This window comes from Myotis nattereri (genome assembly GCF_964212035.1).
Source record: "Myotis nattereri genome assembly, chromosome: 3".
NCBI classification, from domain to species: domain Eukaryota; kingdom Metazoa; phylum Chordata; class Mammalia; order Chiroptera; family Vespertilionidae; genus Myotis; species Myotis nattereri.
The window spans coordinates 195,002,764-195,026,850 of record NC_138077.1 but is presented as its reverse complement, the minus strand read 5'-3'; the positions used below and the strand labels follow the sequence as shown (position 1 = coordinate 195,026,850).

At 44.7% G+C, this 24,087-nt stretch overlaps 1 protein-coding gene across 1 annotated transcript in view; it reads right to left on the bottom strand.

The window, feature by feature from the left end:
- LOC308515580 (CUB and sushi domain-containing protein 2-like) overlaps positions 1 to 19,247 on the bottom strand; it is a gene marked incomplete at its 5' end in the record, with an annotated part of 62,197 nt that extends 42,950 nt beyond the window's left edge. The window contains 2 exons of the mRNA XM_081086090.1: positions 430 to 756; positions 19,211 to 19,247. Of these exons, the coding sequence (XP_080942216.1) occupies positions 430 to 756; positions 19,211 to 19,247 (364 nt within the window). The remainder of the gene's footprint in view (positions 1 to 429; positions 757 to 19,210) is intronic.
- Between the last annotated feature and the right edge of the window lie 4,840 nt (positions 19,248 to 24,087).

Below are 24,087 nucleotides of genomic sequence, written 5' to 3'. Positions count from 1 at the left end.
AGGGGGGTGAGGAAATGCCCCCGAGTTGGCTCTAATCAAGACTCACAGCCAAACAGAAATGGCACTCCAGATGCTACCTTCCGATTTGACTATGGGGATGGGACCCGGGCGAGGCCAAGGCCCCCTGGATTGCCCACAGTGGGTAGCAAGCGGCGTTCACATCAGAGAGGGATCCGTAACTAATGAGGGATGACAGGCTTGCTCTCCCTTGAGCCTTCCTGGTTCTAGCCGAGGCTTCCAGGAAATAAATGCTCAAAAGAGAGTGACGCCACAGGAAAGAGCGCCCTGCCCGGCAGCAGTGCTTGATGCTCTTCCTGCCCAGGCCTGGGCACTACAGCCCTCGGAGCAGCCCACCCACATCACCACTCCTCCACCCTCAGGGACCAACCCTCAGGGGGATGGCCAGCCAGGGGCAGAGGGAGGACTCACTGGTGAAGGTAATGTTGAAGCCCCTCTTCCCCGTGGAGTGATCCGTCTGGAACTCCAGGCGGGCCACGTGGCCGCTGCTGGTGATGGAGGAGGGCAGCTGGTTTCCTGAGAAGGTGCCCAGCACTGGGGCCTCGGCGGTGGCCCCATCCTTGATGACCAGGAAGTCGAACTGGGGCTCCACGTCGATGTCGTTGAAGGCCAGGTGGATGCGGCTCTCAGGCCGGGCCAGGATGAGCCAGACGCAGTGGAGGTGGTTGCCGTAGTCCTCGGGGTAGTTGGGCGACAGGACGACCCCAGAGGGGCTGGTGAAATTGAAGAAGCAGGAAACTGCAAGAGAAGAGCAGTGGAGGTCAGTGAGCGTCCCTGGCATTCTGCCCGGGCCCCTGAGGGCTGGCAGGGGTGCGTTCCCTTAGACTAAAGAGCAATAGAAAAAAGGGTGACACCAGGGTTGGGCTGGCCTGGCTGGGCTCTGAGCTCTAGGTGGGAGAATGCTGAGTGCCATGCTGGGCATGGCGCTGGGAAGGGTGCCATGTGCAGGCATGGGGGAGTCGCTCTCCTCTTGGCCCCCTCCCTCTCTCTGTGTGTGCTCATCCAGCAGCGCCTCATGCTCCTGGTCCCATGTGTGGGGAAAATCATCACTCAAGCTTAAGTGCAGTCCCAGTGCCAGCTCCTCTCAGCTGGGGGCGATCCCCCAGGTGGTAACCAGGATGGAGATATTCCAAGTCCATTTCTCTCCATTACATATGTTGGTGGGGAAGTGACAGGTGTGCTCTGGGGACTGTGACAGCCTTGAAGCTACAAAACTATGCTAAGGAGGTGCCAGGTAAGCACCACTTTTCAGAGACCAAAGCTTTGGAGGGAACTGGGGGAGAAAGGTGACAGGGTCTCATCCCGATGCCCCACCCCCATCCTGCTACCCTCCTTCTTTACCCCAACGAGCCACTTTTCTGGAAACCCGTATTTTAAATCCTTTTCATGCCAGTGACTAACAGACCCTAGAATGAGGCTGAGGCAAGGAAAGTGCTATCAATGGAAAGAGAAACACACAAAACCAAAATTAAAAAGAAAAATAATAGAATGAAAAAAAGAATTGTAACAAATATGCCACAGCGCAAGTACCAGTATTGAATTAGAGATTTTTAATTCTATAAGAATATCACCAAGATGAGCAAAGAGTATGCTCAGAGGATTCATATGAGAAAAAAATAGAATTACTATATGAAAACACAGTCCAGTACACTAGAGAAAATAAATAAACATATATAACCCAATACTGCTGAGGCTTCATGGAAACTCATATGTATTTATTGCCAGTTGGAGTGTAAAGTTGATCTAATCCTTTTGGAAGGTTATATGATTCTTATCAACAGCCAAAAGACGATTCAAATATTCCGCCTCAGTAATCTCTAGAAATAATTAAAAAGAAAAAGAGCCACATGGACAAAGATGTTTATAGTGACATAATTTCATTATAGAGAAAAAATGTGAACAACCTATATGCCAACTCAATAATGTGAAGTATGTTATAGCCTTTAATGTGATGCAGTTTGAACACAATTATTAAAGTGATAAATATGACCCCGTAGAAAGGAGAATGTTAAGCATCACTTAAGTAAAATGGTAGATAATAAAATTATATGCATACTTTTGATGATAGCTCTTAACTACTTATTTACATATAGATAAAGACTGGACATGAACCCCGAATAAAAACTGTATTAGAGTAATAGGTCTGTGGGTGATAGTTTTTCAAAGTGAAAACAACATTTAATTTTTCTGACTGTGAACATGATAGAGGCTCATTCTAAACATCCTATCCTATATAATAAAAGCCTAATGTGCTAAGTGTCCAGTTGTCCGGTCATCTGTTCAACCAATCAAAGTGTAATATGCTAATGATATGCTAACGCTGCTCAACTGCTCACTATGATGTGCACTGATCACCAGGGGGCAGATAGTTGACCAGTCAACCAGTTGCTACAATGTGCACTGACCACCAGGGGGCAAACGCTCTGACCAGTAGGTTAGCTTGCTGCTGGGGTCTGGCCAATTGGGACTGAGCGAGATGGGCCACACACACCCTGGAGCCCTCCCGCAGTCCCTCTCTGGCTAGCCAACCTCCTGTGTCCCTCCCTGACCCCGATTATACACCAGTGGGGTCCCTTGGCCTGGCCTGCATCCTCTTGCAATCCGGGACCCCTCAGGGGATGTTGGAGGGCCGGTTTCGGCCCAATCCTGCAGGCCAGGCCAAAGAATCCCACTGGTGCACAAATTCATGTACTGGGCCTCTAGTTTTTCATATAGGAAAGTATAAAGAAAGTTAAAACTAATATGGACAAACATTTAAATCCCACTATAACATGTATATTGCTGTCTGATGTTAATAATAATGAAACTGAAGTAAATTAAAATTTTGACTTATCTATATATAAAAAAAGCCTAAGTGACCATTTGACTGGTAGCTATGATGTGCACTGTCCACCAGGGGATAGATGCTCAACACACAGGCATGGAAGCATGGAACAGACTGGTGATTCTCAGAGGGAAGGGGGAGGGGAAGGGCAGAAAGAGATTAACCAAAGATCTTATATGCATACTAGAGGCCCAGTGCACGGATTCCTGCACCAGTGGGGTCCCTCAGCCTGGCCTGTGGGGATCACACTGAAACCGGCAGTCTGACATCCCCCGAAGGGTCCCAGATTGCGAGAGGGTGCAGGCCAGGCTGAGGGACCCCACCGGTGCATGAATCCATGCACCTGACATCTAGTTAATTATAATGAAGTTAATTATAATGAAAAAAAAAAAGAATAACACAAAACAAAGGAATCTTTGACTCCTAAGTTGAATTTCTCCTTCCTCTCCCTGACTCCACCCATCCTCCCACTTCCTGCATTAGGTTTAAACTACTACCCAAAGCCTTCCCATCAAATTCAGCAAAGCCAACCTAGCCCCTTGCCACATTCAGTCTTACTCCTGTAATCTCTGCATTTTATAAGTATAGAAAGAGTTTGAGCCAAGGGGAAAGCTTTAAGGTAAAACCAGATATAGTTAATAGTAATTATTTCTATTTATTATTGCCGGTGGGGGCTTACTAAGTGCAGGCACTGTTTTAAGCACTTTCATCAATTACTCAATTTAACCATCACAATAACATTATGAGGTGGGTACTCTTATTAATCCCATTTAAAGATGAAGACACTGAGGCACACAGAGGTTAAGTAACTTGCCAGGGCTGGCATCAGTAAATGGTAACATTAAATTCAAATTTATGCAAATCCATGCAAATTAAAACTAATCTGACTTCAGGGGCCAACCTCTTAGTCACCCCTCAACACTGTTTCCCAGTAAGAGATGAGTACTGCCCATTGGGCCCAAGTCTAACAATGGAGTCCCAGGGGTATTCTCTATGCTGAAGATCGAATTATCAACCCCAACCACTACATCTACCCTGAATTGGGGGGCCCTAGGGTGGACCTGGATGCCTTCACACAGCTATACCATCCCAGCTTTGTGGCCCTCCAGCTGGGGGTATAATGCAAATGATGAGGAATCCTAACCTAAGAAAGCCAAGTACCTTGAAGACTGAAGGGAAAAATCATGTGGCCTGTCTCTAGTTGAACAACATCACAGTGAACTGAAGGCAAGAAAGTGCTATGGTTTCAGAGGGAAGACCATCAGGGGTACCATAAGCATATGAACAAATGGATTGGCTGCAGAGGAGAATTTAATTAACAGCACTCGGGTCTCCACCACCACTCCATCACTCTATCACATTATTCGTTTTGCTTTATACCCTTTTTCTATGCTGGAAAGCTGCAGGGGTACCACTTTGAGCAGCTGTATATGGCAGCACTACCTACCACTCTCAAAGTTATCTTGTTCATTTGTTTGTTTATGGCCTGTCCCTCTTTCTTCCCACTGTACACATGTACTCTGTAAGAGCAGGAATCTTGCTTGATTCCTCTGAATCCTAATGGTCCCACAATGCCTGGCATATTGTAGGTGCTCAATCAATACTTGCTGAATGAATCAATGAGTATTTAATGGTTGATGACATTTGAAAAGAGGGTGACATGAATACATAAGCCTACATTCCATCCCATTACAAGACCCAACCGTCAGAATTGACCAAAATCTATAAAAACAGGTGGGCACCTGTATCAGTTCTGGAAACTAGAGACAAATACTGTGGCACAGTCCTCAATGCATGTCTCTTAGACACAGTGCAGATCTCTCCCTATGCATTTTAGAGTAGAAAGGAGTATAACCCAGACAAGTTGTTAAGCACCAAAGACAAGAGCTCCCAATATCAGTGACCTTAAAAATATACTGTTCACATAACACTCAAAAAAAGCCACTTGAAAATGTTTTCTACCAAACCAAGAGATGAATCAAAATGAAGAACGCAAGTTTGGGAAAGTTATGGTTCATAAAAATTATAAAAAGAGTTGGCAACAAGCAAATAAGCCAAACAGTAAAGAATCTAAATAATTTCTATACACATAGTTATAAAACAGAATGCAAGTGTAACCATTAGTCTTTCAAGGAGAAAATATATCACTGCTGCCCAAACCCCAGGGTAAAAAATTGCAGATTATACCGATATAAAGAGTAAAATGGGAGGAAGGAGATATGCTAATTTCCTCATCTTAGAATAAATTCTGTTATACAGTTTCTGTGGTTAATTTGAGAAATATAGGTTAAAGCATGTTTTAATTAAGTGTAATCAGTAATAGGCTATAAAGTAGCTTATCTTCAAAATTACCAAAAGGGGAAAAATATAGCAATAAATGTAGCAAAAAAATAAAATAAAAATAAATAAAATAAAATAAAAAGGAATTAAAAGGAAACACTGCCGGGAGCCGGTCCATGCTTGCTGTTTCAAGGGACCTGGCATATATGGCATACTGTTCTTAATATGTTTGCTCACCTTCTTGGCACTATGTGTTTTAACCAAGGTCTCTGAGAAAGGTTGTTTCCCCAGGTAGGGATTTTCCCCTGAAGTTAGGGAGGGAATAAAACCTCTTAACTAAGTGCCAGGCGGGTAATTAATCACTTTAACTATGAACAATCATGCTTAAGCTACATAATCTTTACTCCCTGGAATGGAGATAAGAAACGCCCTAACCTTTGGAATAGAGATTGATAGGATTGAATCAACTGGTATAAATACAGATCTAACAAGACAGCAAGAGAGAGAGAGAGAGACAGAACCTAGGCACAGAACCTACACAGAACGTTCTCTAGAGACAGAAGAACTTTACTGGAGAGAATATGGCAAAAGATCCTGGACAGAAACTGGCCTCAGAACCTAGAGACAGAACCTAGCGAGAGAACATGGCAAAAGATCCTGGACTGAACCTGACTACAGAAATTGGCAAGAGAACCTGACTAGAACCTGGTGACTGAACCTGGCTGGAGAACCTGGACAGAACCTGGCTGGAGAACCTAGCGAGGGAACATGGCTACAGAGCCTGGCTGGAGAACCTGGAGAACCTAGCAAGAGAACATGGACACAGAACCTGGCTGGAGATCCTAGCCAGAACTTCGCTGGAGATCCAGACCAGAACTTGGCTGGAGATCCTGGCTAGGCTGCTGATCAACTGAATGCTATCTCTGTGTCATTCCTTCTTCGCCGACTTCGTCTACACCTTTGGGGATCCCTGGACCTGCTGGGGTTGGACCCCAGCAAAACACCAAGGAAGTACAGAGAGAGGAAGCATAAAGATGCTAAAAATGACAAAAGTTGAGACACCAAGAGTGCACCAAGAGTGTCCACCCCAGGTAACTGGGGAGGCTGAGCCACTGGGCCCTACAGGACACCTGGCGCGGAGGCCACTCTATCAACACAGGGAAGCAGCCAAAATGCGGAGACAGAGAAACAGGTCACAATTGGCAGAAACGGAGGAGGTCAGACGACTGGATATAGAGTTCAAGGCCACGTTTATAAGGTTTGTCAAGAATTTTATGGAAACCGCCGATAAATTTAATGAATCCCTCAAGGAGTATGGTGAGACCATGGAGGTCATGAAAAAGGACCAATTAGAAATTATGCATACACTGACTGAAATAAAGAATACTTTACAGAGCTCCAACAGCAGACAAGAGGATCCCAAGAATCAAGTCAAAGATTTGAAATGCAAAGAAACAAAAAATACCCAACCGAAAAAGAAAAAAGAAAAGAGATTCAAAAAATATGAAGATAATGTAAGGAACCTCTGGGACAACTTCAAGCGTACCAACATCAGAATTATAGGGGTACCAGAAGGAGAGAGAGGGCAAGATATTGAAAACCTTTTTGAAGAAATAATGACAGAAAACTTCCCCCACCTGGTGAAAGAAATGGACTTACAAGTCCAGGAAGCGCAGAGAACCCCAAACAAAAGGAATCCAAAGAGGACCACACCAAGACACATCATAATTAAAATGCCAAGAGCAAAAGATAAAGAGAGAATCTTAAAAGCAGCAAGAGAAAGACAGTCAGTTACCTACAAGGGAGTACCCATCCGACTGTCAGCTGATTTCTCAACAGAAACCATGCAGGCCAGAAGAGAGTGGCAAGAAATATTCAAAGAGATGAATAGCAAGAACCTGCAACCAAGATTACTTTATCCAGCAAAGCTATCATTCAGAATGGAAGGTCAGATAAAGAGCTTCACGGATAAGAAAAAGCTAAAGGAGTTCATCACCACCAAACCAGCATTATATGAAATGCTGAAAGGTATTCTTTAAGAAGAGGAAGAAGAAAAAGGAACTCTTACCATTTGCCACAGCATGGATGGAACTGGAGAGCGGATAAATACCACAAGATCTCACTTATTTGTGGAATATAATGAACAACATAAACTGATGAACAAGGACTGATCCAGAGACGGAGAGGCATTGATTGGACTGTCGGGCCTTGGAGGGAAGGTAGGGGAGGGTGGGGGCAAGGGGGAAAGATCAACCAAAGGACTTATATGCAAGCATATAGGCCTAACCAATGGACACGGACAACGGGGGGGGTGAGGGGGTGAGCGGGGAGAGGGGGGGGTAGAGGGTACACATATGTAATATCTTAATCAATAAAAAATATTAAAAAAAAAATGACAAAAGTTATCCTCCTATATAATAAAAGTCTAATAATGCAAATCGACCGAATGGCAGAACTGGTGGAATGACCAGTTGCTATGACGCGTACTGACCACCAGGGGGCAGACGCCCAACGCAGAAGCTGCCCCTAACCTTCAGGCCCCAGGCCAGTCAAGGTGGGTGCCACCCCACTGGTCAACCACAGAGGGAGGCAACCAGCAGCTGGCGAGTGGGTGGTGCCACCCCCCCCACCCGGATCACCCTGCTAGTCACCTCCTGCCGCCAGCCAAGGCCAGTGCCAGTGGCCCCCATCCTTCCCACCGCCGCCCGCAGGTCGCCCTGCAAAGGGAGGTGACTGGCGGTGGTGGCAGGGGCCGGGGCTGGCTAGTGGGTGGCACCAGGCCAGGAGCCAAGGAGGGTACCAGCTGGGACCCCCCAATCGCCCCACCCACCAGTTGCCCCACAGATTGGCCCTGATTGCCAGCTAGGCCTAGGGACCCTACCCTATATATTGGGAACAGTCTCTTAGATTTAAAAATTAAAACCTGGCAAGGCTACTCTAATACTGATAAAACAGGATGATGCAGCAATGACATGCATGGACTATGGCTTGCACATTTTGTGGTCAGCCCTGATTCTGACATTTATAACTGTGTGACAAAGCCAATTACTTAACTTCTCTCTGCTACAGTTTTTCCACCCATAAGATGGGGAGAATGGTACTACTGCTTCAGAAGGATCATGTTATGTACTACTTTTATAATCAGGGCAAAAAAATGTAGCTGCTCATAAAACAGCAAGATGCCTTTCACCTGTATGAAAAGTATAGTCACTGGTGCATGCAGTGTTCTGGATTGTGAGAGGGATGTCCGACTGCCAGTTTAGGCCCATAAACCGGCAGTCGGACATCCCCCGAGGGGTCCCAGATTGTGAGAGGGCGCAGACCGGGCTGAGGGACTCCTTCACCCCCGTGCAAGATTTTCTTGCACTGGGCCTCTAGTTTATAATAACAACTGCATATAGGCTAATCTATCCTAGTAAACACTACCCTCATTTTGGGACAGGGCACTGTCTTTTTTTTTTAATGTATTTTATTGATTTTTTTACAGAGAGGAAGTGAGAGGGATAGAGAGTTAGAAACATAGATCAGCTGCCTCCTGCACACCTCCTACTGGGGATGTGCCCGCAATCAAGGTACATACCCTTGACCGGAATTGAACCTGGGAACTTTCAGTCCACAGGCCGATGCTCTATCCACTGAACCAAACTGGTTAGGGCCAGGACACAGTCTTAAAGTGATTCAGAAGAGTCAAAAAAGGAATGGACCAAGATTGCTCTCATTTCAGGAGAATGTTAACATTTACCAATGCTCAGGCCATCACAAAGTCTAAAAGCTTACCAGGTGATTATAATGAGCTGCCAGGGTTTGAGAACTACTGGTGGAGGCAAATGCAAAGTACAAAATAAAAGAGTTTTAATATATCAGACCCTTGGATGATATCAAACTCCTGGATGATGTTTTTTTCCTTCAGGACAATGGATGATGCTCGCATTCTAAAGTAAAGAGTCCTCTGGATAGATACCAAGAAACATTCATTTTTGCACCTAGAAAAAGACAGAGCTGATAAACTGACACTAACAGAGAAAGAACATGGCCCTACAAAGTTGGATCTTCCATCCCAAGAGTCAACCCAAACTTGTTGCAACAGGGCAGGAGAAGGGAGTATGCATTGTGTTACACAGGTCTCTCACTGGAAAATTATGTTTACACTAGAGGCCCGGTGCACAAAAAGGAAGGGCACTGGGTCTTTTTTTTTTAATCCTTACTCCAGCCCGACCTGTGCCCTCTCGCAGTCTGGGACCCCTTGGGAGATAACCACCTGCTGGCTTAGACCCGCTACCCGGGTGGCAGATGGCAGGCTCGATCCCGCTCTGGGTCGTGCCGCCCCGGGTTGCACACTGCCGGCCCGGATGGCAGCTGGGTGGGCGGCAGATGGTGCTGCTGCCCTGCCCCGCTGCCCCGGGTCGTACATGGGAGGCCCTGATGGCAGCCAGGCGGCCGGCAGATGGCACTGCTGCCCTGCCCCACTGTCCTGGGTCACACACAGCAGGCCTGGAAGGCGGCCGGCAGATCGCTGCTGCCCCGGGTTGCATATGGGAGGCCCTGATGGCAGCCAGGCGGCCCGCAGATGGCACTGCTGCCCTGCTCCGCTGCCCCAGGTTGCATATGGGAGGCCTGGATGGTGGCTGGGCGGGCAGCGGATGGTGCTGTCCCGCCCAGCCTGCAGTATGCAAATTTAACGGTCATCTTTGTTGGGTTAATTTGCATATTCTTCTGATTGGCTGATGGGCATAGCAAAGGTATGGTCAATTAGCATCTTTGTCTTTTATTAGTGTAGATGTTATATTGAAACACTTCTGTTACAGAATAGAGTTTACGTCTCAGTGTCACAAATATGAAAAACAAAAAGTGTTGTGATTGGATCTCGTCACTATCCATCATCCAGGTTAAAAGATGAAAATGAGGTGCCTCTGAAGCCCTTTGGAAGGAGTCACCAGGTTGTGCAAATAGATCTTGATTTTGGAGCAACCTTTATATTAAAAGGCTCCCACATGGCTCAAAATTTTGAAAAATAATAAAGTAGAAAAACTCATTAACGAGTGGCTGCAACAACTGTGCATAATATCAAGTTATTATTTAATATGCTCTTGAGTAGAAAATAAAAAGCTTTTTAAAAAAACCTCTTTATTATCTTTTCTTCTGGTATTGTCACTGCTAGCTTCCCTGCTTTCAAAATGATAACTCAATTTCTAGTGGACTGGTAGAGCAAAACAAAATTCAAAGATGATATTCGAAAAATGGATGATGCTCGCATTCTAAATTAAAGATATGACAGTTATGATACATTATGCCCCAAAGCACTGAAACAGACAAAATGAACTGTTTAAAAAATAGATAAGAATTAAAAAAAGATATACTCATCTGAGGCTAAAAGTAAATACATATAGAGAGGATCTGTAAAACACTTTGAGTGTGAATGTGTTATATGAGACTCTCTAACTTCAAACAAGGAACATCACCTTATTCACAAGTGCCCGTGAAATACTACAGAAATGGACTTTAATGGCTGTAAGAAAATCTCCATAAAGTCCTCCACAAAGGAAAAACTGTTGGGATACATTTTCTGTTCACAGTTTAAATAAATTAGAAACCAATAATAAAATGATACATAAAAATCCTAATCACTTGAAAATTTATAAAACCTTTTCCTAAATAAGTTCTTGAGTTCAAAGAAACAACAAAAGCTGTCAATACAGGCTACTTATAATAATAATTATGATAATAGGCCAAAACCATATTTAAGAGCAAATTCATAGCCCTATTCATTATTAAATAATAATACATAAAAAAGTGAAATTAATGTTTAAACTCAAAAAGTTACAAAGAGAATAACTAAATAATAGTAGGGAGAGAAGGGAAAGTAAACTTAGTAAAGATAAAAGCAGAAAGAATAGAGATCAATAAAAGATAAACTTCTCTCTGGCCTACTCAATAAATAGAGAGAAGATATAGAAACACAGGTAGGACAGTAAATTAAGGATATAAGCCAATTATAAAAGAACAGTTTGTATAATATACCAATAAATTTGAAATATTGACAAAATGGAGAATCTCCAAGGAAATTCTGAATCAACAAAATTGTGAGAAGAGAAAAACATAAGAAAACTGAAAAATACCTAGGGAGTAAGTGGCTAGAGCTTTAGAATTTTAAAAAAACTATAATAGTAAAGCCATTAAAATTAATCTTGACACAAATAATCCTACCCAAAGTATGGATGATACATGTATTCACACACCCCTAACTCACACACCAATACACTCACAGTGTAAAAAAAAAAAAAAAATCCTATATGCAAACCACTAGCAGATCAAATTCAGCCCTAAAACAATAAATAAACATGACCTGTATAATGAAAACAACAGCACTTCTGGATAGTCAGAAAAGAAAATTTAAAAATGAGAGAGAAACTATTTTCCTGGATGATGACTTCATATTGTTAATATGACAATAATCCTTAAATCATTGTATAAATATAACAATTCCAGGCAAGACTCAGTCCATTCCTCCCCACCCCCCTAAACTTAAAAAATCATAAGATCTGTTGGAACAAATAGGTGAAAATAGGCAAGCTCTCCTTGAGAGATATGAGAAATAAAAACTTATGAGGTGCTGGTGGCATTCTAAGAGTGTTGTATGTTTAATGTCCACTCAGGGCACATGTCCCACCTGCATGTGCCCGGAGTGGACATTAAACCTGCAACATTCTTAAGAGTGCTTTAACTCACGAGCCCTCACAGCAGCCCTCTGCGGTGGATACTATTATTATCCCCACTTTACAGATGCAGAAGCCTAGTCCAGGTTCAAGTAAACAGTCACACAGCATGTAAGAGATAGGGCTGGGACATGAACCCAGTCAAACTGGTTCCAGAGCCCAAGCTCTCAACAATGAGACCTACTTTCTCCCAGTGAAAGGAGGGCTTGCCAGCTCAGATGTAAAATCATATTATAAAGATGCAATAATAAAATCTGTATTGTAGTAGCTTCACATGAGAGATCACTGGAACCAAAAAAGAAAGCTCAGAAACAGAAACGTACATCTAAAAATTTAGTATATGATAAAATAGGCTTTCAAGTGAGCAGGGTAAAGGCCGATTGCTTGATAAAGGATGCTTGGACAAATGGCTAACAAGTTGTAGAAAAATTAGATCCACACCTCACTCAATGTACCATAGAAGTACTAGGAGAAAATATGAGGAATATTTGTATAATCTCAGAGGTAGGGAAAGGACTTTCTTAGCATTATACCCAAGTTAGAAACCATAAGGGAAACAATATTTTCAATTACAGAAATGAAAAACATTTGGAGATAAAGTATTTGCAAGTTATTACAGTTAAATATTTACTATGTTTAACATATAACAAACTATAATTCCTTAGAAAGATAAACACTCAAAATATAAATATAGACCAAGGAAATTAAGAGGTGCCTAACAAAGGAATAAAATTGGTCAATAAAGATGTGGGAAAATGTGCAGTATTTTAAAAACCAAAAACTTCAAACAACAGAGCTATCCAATTGGTAACACCACCGCATGGAAACTTGCAAAAGATGGAGAGAAGCTGGCAGGGGAGATGGAGACAAAGCAGCCAAGAGGTAGAAGGAAAAACAAAGAGTGGCTTCCAGAAGGAGGAAGGGCTGTCAGTTCTGAGATACAACTAGGGTTCTGTGAATGAGGAGGATGGAAAACAAGCCATTGGCCTGGCCAGCATGGCCCAGTGGTTAAGCACTGACCTATGAACCAGGAGGTCATGGTTCAATTCCTGGTTAGGGCACATGCTGGGTTGCGGGCTTGATCCCTTGTGAGGGTGTTTAGGAGGCAGCTGATAAAACGATTCTCATCATTGATGTTTCTCTCTCTCTCTCCCTCTGCCTTCCTCTCTGAAATCAATATAATATATATATATATATATATATATATATATATACACACACACACAACCCATTGGATTTTTGCAACAAGAGGCTCATTGATGACCTCAGAGAGCAGTTTCCAGGGGTGGTGGACACCGAGGTCAAAATGGATGGGGTGAGAAGGGACTGGGAGGCAAGGAATGAACACAGCAAGGGAAGACAACCTGTCAAAGAAGTCTGGATGTGACAAAGAATCTCAGAGAATGGGCAAGATGTGGGTATGAAGAAAGATCTTTACTTTTAAGATAAGAGAGACATGACAAAAATTAAATTAAAACATTTTTTTATTTGAGAAAGAAAGAGGAAGGGGGGGGGAGAGGGGGGGGGAGAGAGAGAGAGAGAGAGAGAGAGAGAGAGAGAGAGAGAGAGAGAGAAACACTGATTTGTTGTTCCACTTATTTATACATTCACCAGAGGCCTGGTGCACAAATTCATGCACCAGTGGGGTCCCTTGGCCTGGCCTGTGGGATTAGGCCGAAACTGACTCTCCGTCTGCCTCCTGGTGGTCAGTGCACGTCATAGCAACTAGTTAACTGTCTGCCCCCTGGTGGTCAGTGCACTTCATAGCAAGCAGTTGAGTGGCCTTAGCATATCATTAGGATATTACACTTTGATTGGTTGAATGAACTACCAGACACTTAGTATATTAGGTTTTTATTATATAGGATTGGTTGCTTCCTGCATATGCCCTGAATGGAGATTAAACCTGCAACCTTGGTGCACTAGGACCAACTGAGCTACCCAGGCCAGACCTGAGAAAATGTAAATGATGATGAGAAGGGCTTGGCAGAGAGAGGCTGAAGAAACAGGAGGAGGATGAATTACACAAGGTATAAGGGAGGTGAGGGAGAATCTATAGCAACATTTTTGAAACAGTGGGTTGCAGCCCACTGTTAGTGACTGGTCATGAAAGAGATGTGGTGGGTCATGAGCTGGATGCTAAAAGAAAAAAAAAAAAGGGAAAAGGAAGAGAATGGAAAATATTTGAGTGCATCACAGGTAGTAAAAAGTAAGGGCTGTTTGTGGATCGTGTGTTTCAATTATGTGCGAGTGTGTACTGTGTTGCACTTCTTACTGTGAATTAAAGGTGCTTGAAGGTCCCTGCTCTAAAGCCTAAATGGGATGTACAGTCAATAGGGAGGTTGGTTTTTGATGGGAGAGAAGAGTGCGAATCTGTTATAAAAGGTGGAGAGGTGAGAGGAAGGAAGGAGGGGGATTGGGATGATCTGCAGGCTGTGCCTTTGATATTTGGAAGTTGAAGATGTTTTCCGGGAGGTGGGAGACCAGGTCATTTTCCAGTGCAAGGTGAGGAGAGGGGGCTGTTCGTGGGTTGGAGAGTGGAGAATGCTCGAGATAGCTTCCATGGAGAAGAGAGAATAGACTGCCTTGAGAAACACAGATGGACTGCTTGGCCCTGCTGCAGGCTTGATTGAGATTGGTGCCACAGATTTGTAGCAGCGCCAATTTGCCTGCTTGGGTGATTTTCTCCAGCAGTGCTCACTCAAGCAGGACAGGCCCCATCGGATTATCCTTGCTTCATTGGGTCTCTCTGGACAAGTAAACTGAGGCAGCTCTGCTTATTAACGTACAGCTACGCTGGAAGCAGAGGCCTTACAAACCCACCCTTGAATTTCTTGCACGTCTTTCTGCTCAGAAGCTCAGTGTATGTTAGTTTTCATCTGCATTGTCTTAACGTCATCTCTGGCACTGGAGCTGCTGGGAGGCATCATTTAACTTCATTGGGCCCACAGAGGCTGTGCGTGGTTCTCAAGGTCACATGCGTGAGGGGTGAGAGTAATCACCCGGCAGGGCACATCCTTATCACAAACTGGATTAAGTTAAGACTTGGTTCTCTTGAGGAGGACACGGAGGATGCCTTCTAGAAACTCAGACACATTCCAAAAGGAGTCTCTGGGATAAATGGACATGCTGGCCATGCATCCCTAAGCACACAGTATGTCTTCTTATTGGGTTACGAAGCCATGGATTGTGCTCAAGTTTTTGTATTCCTTTCTTTATGGGGGAGGGGGTGTTGTCCAATCCCCAGCACCCAGGCAGGCACGATTTGGGGGCTGCTGTCCTGAGCTAAATTAGCAGGGCACTCATCAGAGTTGATCCCTCCTATATTCCTGAAACTTTCATTCTGTGCCCCAGAGGTCTGTCCGTCTTTTCTAGCTGCCCCTTCACAGTCCTCTGAAAGCGTTCCTCTCCCACCTGACTTCACATCTAGGACATGAAAGGATCTACAGGGGGTCCCAAAAAATGTATACACACTTTAACAGCTGAGAGCTCCACTTTGAAAATGAAATGTACTTTAATAAACACTGCCTTTATAATGAATCAAAGTGTGTGTCTACATTTTTGGGGACACCCTCTATTTCGGGGTCATCTTTGCACACTGCACGCTCCCTAGAGTACCCCATCCCACACACAACTCCTAAAGTATGCCTCCAGGACAGACCTGTTTTCCAAGCTCCAGACCTATATATCCAATGGTCTTTGAAACATCTCACTTGGGTCGAGGATTAATGGAGTCCCTGCTGTGTGCCAGTCACAGCTCTAGGTATGCCTTGACAACCAACCAGAAGATAACCAAGTCCTCAGCCCTCAGGAAGTTTATATTCTAATAGGTGGCAAAGAACATAAGACAGGGCAGAGGAGAAAAAGTGAATGGAGTGGGGTGGCCTCCTGTCAATAAGGGGGTCAGCATGGCCTGTCCGAGGAGGTGGCCTGGCAGGAGCCAGCTACCCTAAGGGAGGATCACTCCAGGTGGAGGGGATTGTAAGTGCAAAGGTCCGAGGAGGAAATGGGCTCGGTGTATGTTGAGGGTGGAGGGGAGGCTGATGTGACATAGCAAGATGAACCACAGCCAGGCACAAGGGATGAGTTGGAGAGGATGGCGAAAGTCTTTTAGATAATGAGTGTGGATTTTATCAGAGCAATTAAAGTAACAGATCCAAAACTGAACTCCTAGTCTTCTCCCCCCAACCGAGTTCTCTTAGATTCTAGGACAGCGGTTCTCAACCTGTGGGTGGCGACCCCTTTGGGGGTCCAACGACCCTTTCACAGGGGTCGCCTAAGACCATCGAAAAACACATATATAATTACATCGTGTTTTTGTGATTAATCACTATGCTTTAATTATGTTCCATTTGTAACAATGAAATTGGGGGTCACCACAACATGAGGAACTGTATTAAAGGGTTGCGGCATTAGGAAGGTTGAGAACCACTATGCTAGGATCTGGAATGTTCCCTGACATCAGCCAATGATTCAGACCTACTATCCCTGAGTTATGGGCTTTCCCTCTGCCCTCTTCTTGCTTCCCAACTCCTCTCCCTGTACGCAACTGCCTCTCAAGTAAATACTAGTAGCCCAGACCCTCCTGCGCATTCCAGCCTCAGTGTAAGACTGACGGACATCTCTCCAGGGTGATCCCACTAGCACCTCAGATGCCTGTCCCGAACTGAATGCCTTATCTGTGTTCTGAAGCCTCCTTCATTCCTTATCTCTGTGAATGACAATACCCAGTTGCCTAAGCAAAATACATCAGCTCCTTCTCCCTCAATCCCACATTCTATCAGTTACACACTTCTGTGATTCTATCTGTCAGTACCTCTTGGACTGGTCACACCCTCATCACCCCCTCTTAGGCTGAGGCCCTCTTCCCACTGCAGCTATCTACCTGGCTTCTCGGCTGTAAACCTCGCTCCTTTTGAATCCATCCTCCATGTTGGCTTCAGAGTGAATTTTGTAAATCACACATTTTCATGACGTTACATCCTTGCTTGGAACTCTAAATTTAAAGACTCCCAATCACACAGAGGGTAAAGCCCAGACTCCTCAGAAGGGCTCAAAAGACCCCCAAAGACCTAAGGCACTTGCCTATCTCCTGAATCTTTATTTTCACCCCCTGGCTGCCCCCTACATCCAGCCACATTAAACTACATATAACCCTAAAATGTGCAAGGGAAACCCCATGTCTTAGTGAGACTATGTTCTCTTTCTAGAATGTTCTCTTCTCCTGGACTTAAAGTCAGCACTTAGTGGCTGCTCACCACGATCAGAAAAAGTATGTTTAGCCCTGGCCAGTTTTGTTCAGTAGTTAGAGCAATGGCCTGCAGACCAAAGGGTCACAGGTTCGATTCCCAGTCAAGGGCACATAACTCAGTTGCAGGTTCCCCAGCCCTGGTTGGGGTGCGTGCGGGAGGTTGATGTTTCTCTCTTTCTCTCCTCCCTTCCTTCCTCTATTCCACTCTCTCTGAAAATCAATGGAGAAAATATCCTCAGGTGAGAATTAAAAAAAAAAAGATGTTTAGATTTCCTTCCAGGGAATCTACAATGATCCAGGGGAGTTTACAGTTAGCTGGAGAGAGCTGCCTCCAAGACTATGGTGGAGCCTTACCTGACTCCCAGAGCAAATGGGAGTTAACAGGTGGCCTATGGCAGCAACCCACTTCCTGAGCCCATCGCCTGAGCCCCCCAGAAGACTGCCCTTGTACAAAGGGACTGGAGGAAGAGCCTAGAGTCCCAGGAGGGGTAGCCCAAGGCTCTCCCAGAAAGCCAAGCTTAGAAAAGGTGAGCAGTGGCTCCCCCAGGAACCATGGAGGCCAAGGCACCACAGCAGCCAGCGCTGCTCTGACCAAGTGAGATGACACATTTGCCTGGAGGCTCACGGAGTGGGGGCAGGTACTGCCAGTGCTGCAGGCAGCAGCTCCTGAGCCAGAAGCTATGTCAACAGATCCTGACAGCTTCTGAGTCAGACCCTGCGGAGCGCAGTAGAGAAGGCAGGGTCTGCGTCGGGGCCCTGGGAACACACCTCACATACACATAAGTTTGAAAATTTTACAGAGTAAAGGACCTGTTCATTCTGATCCCAAAGGCAAAAGCTGAAGTGAGCATGTCAGATATATCCCGTTCCCCCATAAACAGCTCACAGCCCTGGTTTAGACCCTAAGGCTTTGTCAGTTTATCCACCAGGTTAGTTAGCTGTGGTCGTAGGATGCATTGGACCAGGACTCCCAGCTGTAAGAACATGGCCTTTGGACTGGGTCCTGTGCTCAACTGTGTTTACAGTTTAGTTCTGGACAGATCCCTCGGCTGGAATGGGCTGAAATTTTGCTCATGTAAGAATCTTCCAGTTGGACTAAATCTCTCTTCCTCTGTATTCTGGTAGCATTTTGTGGCCACATCTATTATTGTGAAAAGTCCAAGACTGCTTTGTAATAAAAGTATGTGCTTGTCACACTCACTAGACTAGATTATGAGCTCTTGGAGGGCAAGAACCCTGTGAAAATCATGTCTGTTGCTCTCCCAGTGCCCAGCACAAGGCCAGGTGCACAGCAGTCCCCGCCCCCAACTGTCATATTCAAATGAAATGAAAGGTGGGCAATCACAACATCAGTTACAATGTCAGTGTCCAGGACCTTGCGTCCCATTCCCCTCCAGTTATCAACGTGGCGGTCAATGTTCCTAGAACTCCAGGAGGCTACCACCATAACAACTGTGTTAGGGCAGCCCCAGCCTCCTAGTGATAACATATCACCGCGGGCATCACTGCCCCACGCCTCAAGGGGCTGCCAGCTTGTCAGGGGAAGGAACCCCTCAGGAATGACCCCGCCAAGCAACTGGCACACAGTATGTTCTATATTAGAGGTTCGCAAACGTGGCCCAAGATCACCTAGGAAGAGTTTAGAATTACAATTCCTGGCCCTCATCTGAGACCTGCTGAATCAAATTTCTGGTGATGAGGCCAGAATTCTGTATTTTTAAAAATAAATATATTTTTATTGATTTCAGAGAGAAAGGGAGAGGGAGAGAGAGATAGAAACATCACGGATGAGAAAGAATCATTGATCAGCTGCCTCCTGCATGGCCCACACTGAGGATAGAGCCCGCAAGCCCCACACTCGAGATGGAGCCCACAACTCGGGCATGTGCCCTGACTGGGAATCTAACCATGACCAGCCAGGCAAGAATTCTGTATTTTAAAAGGCCCATGATATAAAATAAAACAAAAGGCCCATGAATGATTCTAATGATTAGCTGGGTTTGGGTCCATTTTAGACTGGACATGACCGCCAAAGATGCCTGTTTCCCCCGTGACGTTCCTACCTATGTAATCATAAAGATAACAGCCGATGTGTGGGGCCCACATTGGCCTGGGAGACTCTACTTCCTTGGATGTGCTGGCAGCCTCCTCTGCGCGCCATCGCTTTAGCCAGTGTTTGCCTGATGGGCCTCGCCCGGACACACTGAAGACCTTTATTCCACGGCTCACTTCTTACAGCCAGGTCCTGAGTTACGCACAGCTAAGCCTGACAGTCACAGGGAAGTCCCATCCCCTCAAACCAGCGTGGTGGGGTGTGTGTGGTTCTGCAGAGTTGGCATCTGGTGGGCTTCTGAGGAGCCCAACACACCCATAGACCCACACAATTTCAGGACCTGCCCTGTCTGCCACCCTGCCCTACCACGTGTGTCCTAGCTGTTTCTTGGTTTCCTCTCCATTCCCGACTGTGAGGGAAGCTCTTTCTGAAACTGCAGTTTCTGGCTGTGCAGGGACCCTGGATTCCCCCGGATGAGGGCCAAATCCAACCCCGGAGCCACCTTCCCCCACAGGGTATCTGCCTATTTAAGAATAAATATAACAAGTGATAAATGACCCCCACTGACCTGGTAGGGCAAATGTTGACTCTTGGTCATTCTGTTAGGAAGTAATGACAGCCAGCATTATAGCCATCCCTTCACCCAGGGTCAGCCCTCCCAGCCCTGGCCTCGCTCACAAGGGCTTACCCTTCCCAGCTCCCTTGCAGGCCCAGCACCCTTCCCAGCCACACCTGAGTGTCCAGTCCACAGTCCAGGAGCTCAATCCTCCCCTCCTCACCCCCAGCCACCACCGTGGACTTTCTGCTCAAGGAAATGACCCCTTTGGGTTCCTGGGGGCCCTACTACAGAGCACCCCCAACTCTGCATATCACTAGCATAGTGAAACCACAGGTCTTCAGTGTTGCGGCTCCTGAGGGCTGGGTAACAGAGGGAGGGGCCCCAGAGCTACACATGCTGGGTTTTAATTTCCATGAATTGGCCTGAAATACAAATGTGAACCAAAGCAATGCCCAGGTCCCCGGCTTCTCTCCTGGGGCCACCTGGGAGTTAATGGGACCTTTAGTGAAGCCTAGAGAAAGGAGGCGAATGTCGCATCAGCAGATGAAGTGCACACAGACCTTATGGTGGCCTGGCCCCTCATCACAAGAGGTCCCCAGAAATCTCATCCCCCCACACAGAGGCTGAGGCTTTCAAACCTCAGTTGACCCCAATTCTGGTTCCGAATATCTGAAAAAGCAATTTCTAAGGACTCTAGCTATTGTGATCATCTTTTCTGAGCCAAAAGAAAGGCTGCTTGAAATTGCACTTGTCCCAGGAAATCTGGGATTATTTATTTGCAGGGAATGCCAGGGTTCAGGTGCGGAGAGGAGAGAAAACGGGACACGCTTCACCTGTGTACGGGGCACTGCGGTCGCGCAGAGAGAGAGGGAAAACCTGCCTATTAAAAAATAAAGGTAGCCGGCGATGTATGTGACCTATATGAAGGGAACCACAAAGCCGTTATATTTAGAAAAACGAAAGTAGATGAACAAAGAGAGCGGCACGCCGTGCTTCTGGACGGGAAGGCTGTGCATTATAAAATGCCTATTTTCCTCAAGTTAATTTATAGTATAATAGGAGCGCACATACAACCTCTCAATAGGATTTTTTTCCACTCTGACAAAACGATTCTAAAATTAATCTTGAACAACAAACAGATGAGAATCACAATGAATGTTCTGAAAGAGAAAATAATTAAGGGAGGAAGGAGTCGTTCCCAGCTCTGCCAGATATTAGAACATATTCTAAAACAACAATTAAAATTATTCAATACCAGTGCAAAGATAGAAATAGAGCAGCAGAACAAAGTGGGGACTCAAGAAACAGACTTAACTGCATTTGAGGATTCAGTGTGTGATAAAACAATTCATTTCCCTCAAATCAAAAGAGAAATGAATTACTTAATAAATCATGTTGGAAAACTGCATAATAGTTGGCACAATATTATACATTCATCTAAATACACTCCAGATGGATTAACAAATTATATATTTTAAAAATATCAAGTTGACGAGAAATAACCAAAAATAGAACAAACTGTTTCTCAGACATGTGGCGGAATGATAATGTCAGCTAAGAAAAGAAATAAAAAATATGGAGCGATTTGTCTATATAAAAATGTAAAACGACTGTACAATACAAACTAGCAAAAGAAAAAAGGAGAACAAGAGATTGGGAAATTATGTATAAAAATGCCAAGAAGAGTTTCTATCCACAATATAGAAATAGCAACGCCTTCAAACTAGAAAGGAAAATGCCAACACAACATTCTTGAAGCTCCAAGTCAGTACAGACAGTTGTTACACAGGAATTGCTACACAGAGCTGGACCCAGCCCAGCTGGACAAGGGCCAGGACTGGGTCTCTGTCCAGGGTCCTGTCTGAAAGTGCTGACACGCTTTTCACACCTCTTATTCAACAGGGCCCTGCCTCTGGCCCAGGGGTGCCCACAGGCTCTCAAACCTACTTCTGCAGACCTCACCTCCCTTCTTTCATCACATACAGTTGACATCAGCCAATGCTTTTAGGAAGCACTGCAAATCAAATACCCAGACTAGCAGTGCACGTGTGTGCAACACATTTGTGTCTGTCTATATATCCCCTTTGCACAGGCTCAAACCCCATGGCTTCTCTCAGAACTCAACACTGCCACTCGGATGGCCCCCTTTTCATCGGGGCTCCAACTCTGTCCTCCTGTCTTCCAGGCCCAGCTATTCTTACAGCGATGACGTGTGTCCATGCTCTGTGAGAAGGGCTGTTGCCTCATATGCACGCAAAGCCTATGTGTTAAGTAAAAGAATGAGTCTTCATGGGGGCGATCCTAAACACCTCTCATCACCAGTGCTTTCTAGCTGAGAAACTACATTTTGAACCACGAGAGCCCACTTTAATTTACATAATTATGTCTGTCTTCTTGTTGGAGTGAGCTCTTTGAGGTCAAGAACTATGCCCGAATCATCTCTGAATTTGCAGTACTATCATAACATTTGGCACGTTGCAGAAGTCGACAAGGGTAAGCTGTAGGGAATATATGCAACTGACACCCATTAAAATTGCCATTATTAAAAGGCCACACAAATACTTGAGGTTTGGCGATGCTGATAAAGGTTATAAGTGATATATATGAACTCTATGAAGAAAACCACAAAGTTGCTTTATTTAGAAAGATGAACATAAAAGAGAAACAGGCCACATTTCTAAGTGGGAAGGGCATGTATTATGTGAATTTTATTCTTAACCTTAGGGCTTTTGTTCCTGGCATTATGAACTGGCACACACCATTGGGGAGCAATAAAAGATTGACAGCTGTTAGAAGGGAGGGGGTTGGATGGTGCGGTGAAAAAAAGGTGAAGCGATTAAGTAAAACAAAAAGCAAAAAAACTCAAAGACACAGACAACAGTATGGTGACCACAATAGGGAAAGGGAGGCTAGAGGAGGCAGAAGAGGGTAAAGGGGCGATAGATGGTGATAGATGGAAACTTGACTTTGGGTGGTGAACACACAATACAATATGCAGATGATGTATTATAGAACTGTACATCTGAAACCTATAAGATTTTATTAACCAATATCACCCCAATAAATTAAAAATTAAAAAAAGAAAGCACAGCAGCCATTCCAGAGGGGGAAAAGAGTATATACAGGAGGAGTTATAAAACTGTTCCTACCCTGGCCCAATAACCTCACTCCTAGAAATAATTCAAGAGAAGAAAAAAAAACAGCCATAAGCATTAGGATGGTCAGTAGAGCCCTACAGAACATAACTGAAGATAACTGGCTGACTAAGCGATGGTCCATTCATTAGACAGAATAGTCCTCAGATGTTAAGAACGATAACAATGAAAGACGTGCAGAAGCCTGGCAAGATATGCAACACAATGTGAACCTTAAAACACAGAATGCAAGATGGTATGCTCACTTTGATTAACACCACGTGAAATATGCGTGTACATGGATAAGAATACAAGAATGGCCAAGTTTTTTTAGCCATGGGTTTGAGGATACGAAATTAAGAGTACTGTATTTATTTAACCTTTTAAATTTATTTAAACTTTTAAAGAATAGAATGTACCAAAAGCCTGTGTTGCTCCGGATACACCAATGTGAAATGGAGTTATACACATTGTATAGGACAGGGTGCTAAGAAACTCCCCCTTCAACCTCCCTGAGCAGGTTCATCCCAGAGGTCCCCCAGTTTAGAATTTGACCAAGAAGAGTCATCCCTCCTATGCAGTTGACTTTGTACATAGCAGGTGCCCAATAAATCAAAAATGGGTGGATAAATGGATGAGAAGGAAGGAAAGAAAGTAAAGATTAGGAAAAGGCTTCTACACTGGTATAGTGCACACTGGCATAGTTCCAACAAAGGTTATGGATCTCGCCCTCATGAATCTGCTTACTTCATGGGAATAACTCAGCCGAAGATTAGCTTCCGTGCTCTGGCCTAATACTTTTGCCTAAGACTTCTTACCCTTCCTCCTGCAGATGACCCCTTGGGCTCTGGAAATTGAGCACAATGGAGAGGTGGCAAGATTAGGAGTAGGAACCTGCTCTATCACTAACAGTTCAAATTCCAGCCCATCACTTAATGGCTCCATAACCTCTGAGCTAGTGATCTTGTCTCCTTGGAATTTGCTTTCATCTATAAAATAAGAAAATAAATATTCCATTAAGTTATAGGGAAGAGTCACATCTTCACAATGACATAAAACATCTAATAAATATCGGCATCTGCCCCTACCTCACGCTTTCTCACTGTCACAATTCTATAGGCCCCTGAGTTTGGTCATAGTCTCACTTAAAATGCAAATACCCAGATTTCTTCATATTTGGAATTTGGTAAGAGTAAATTATCCTAGACCAGTGCTTCCTGATCTTGGGTGGTGTTTTCCCCGGGCCTGTCACAAC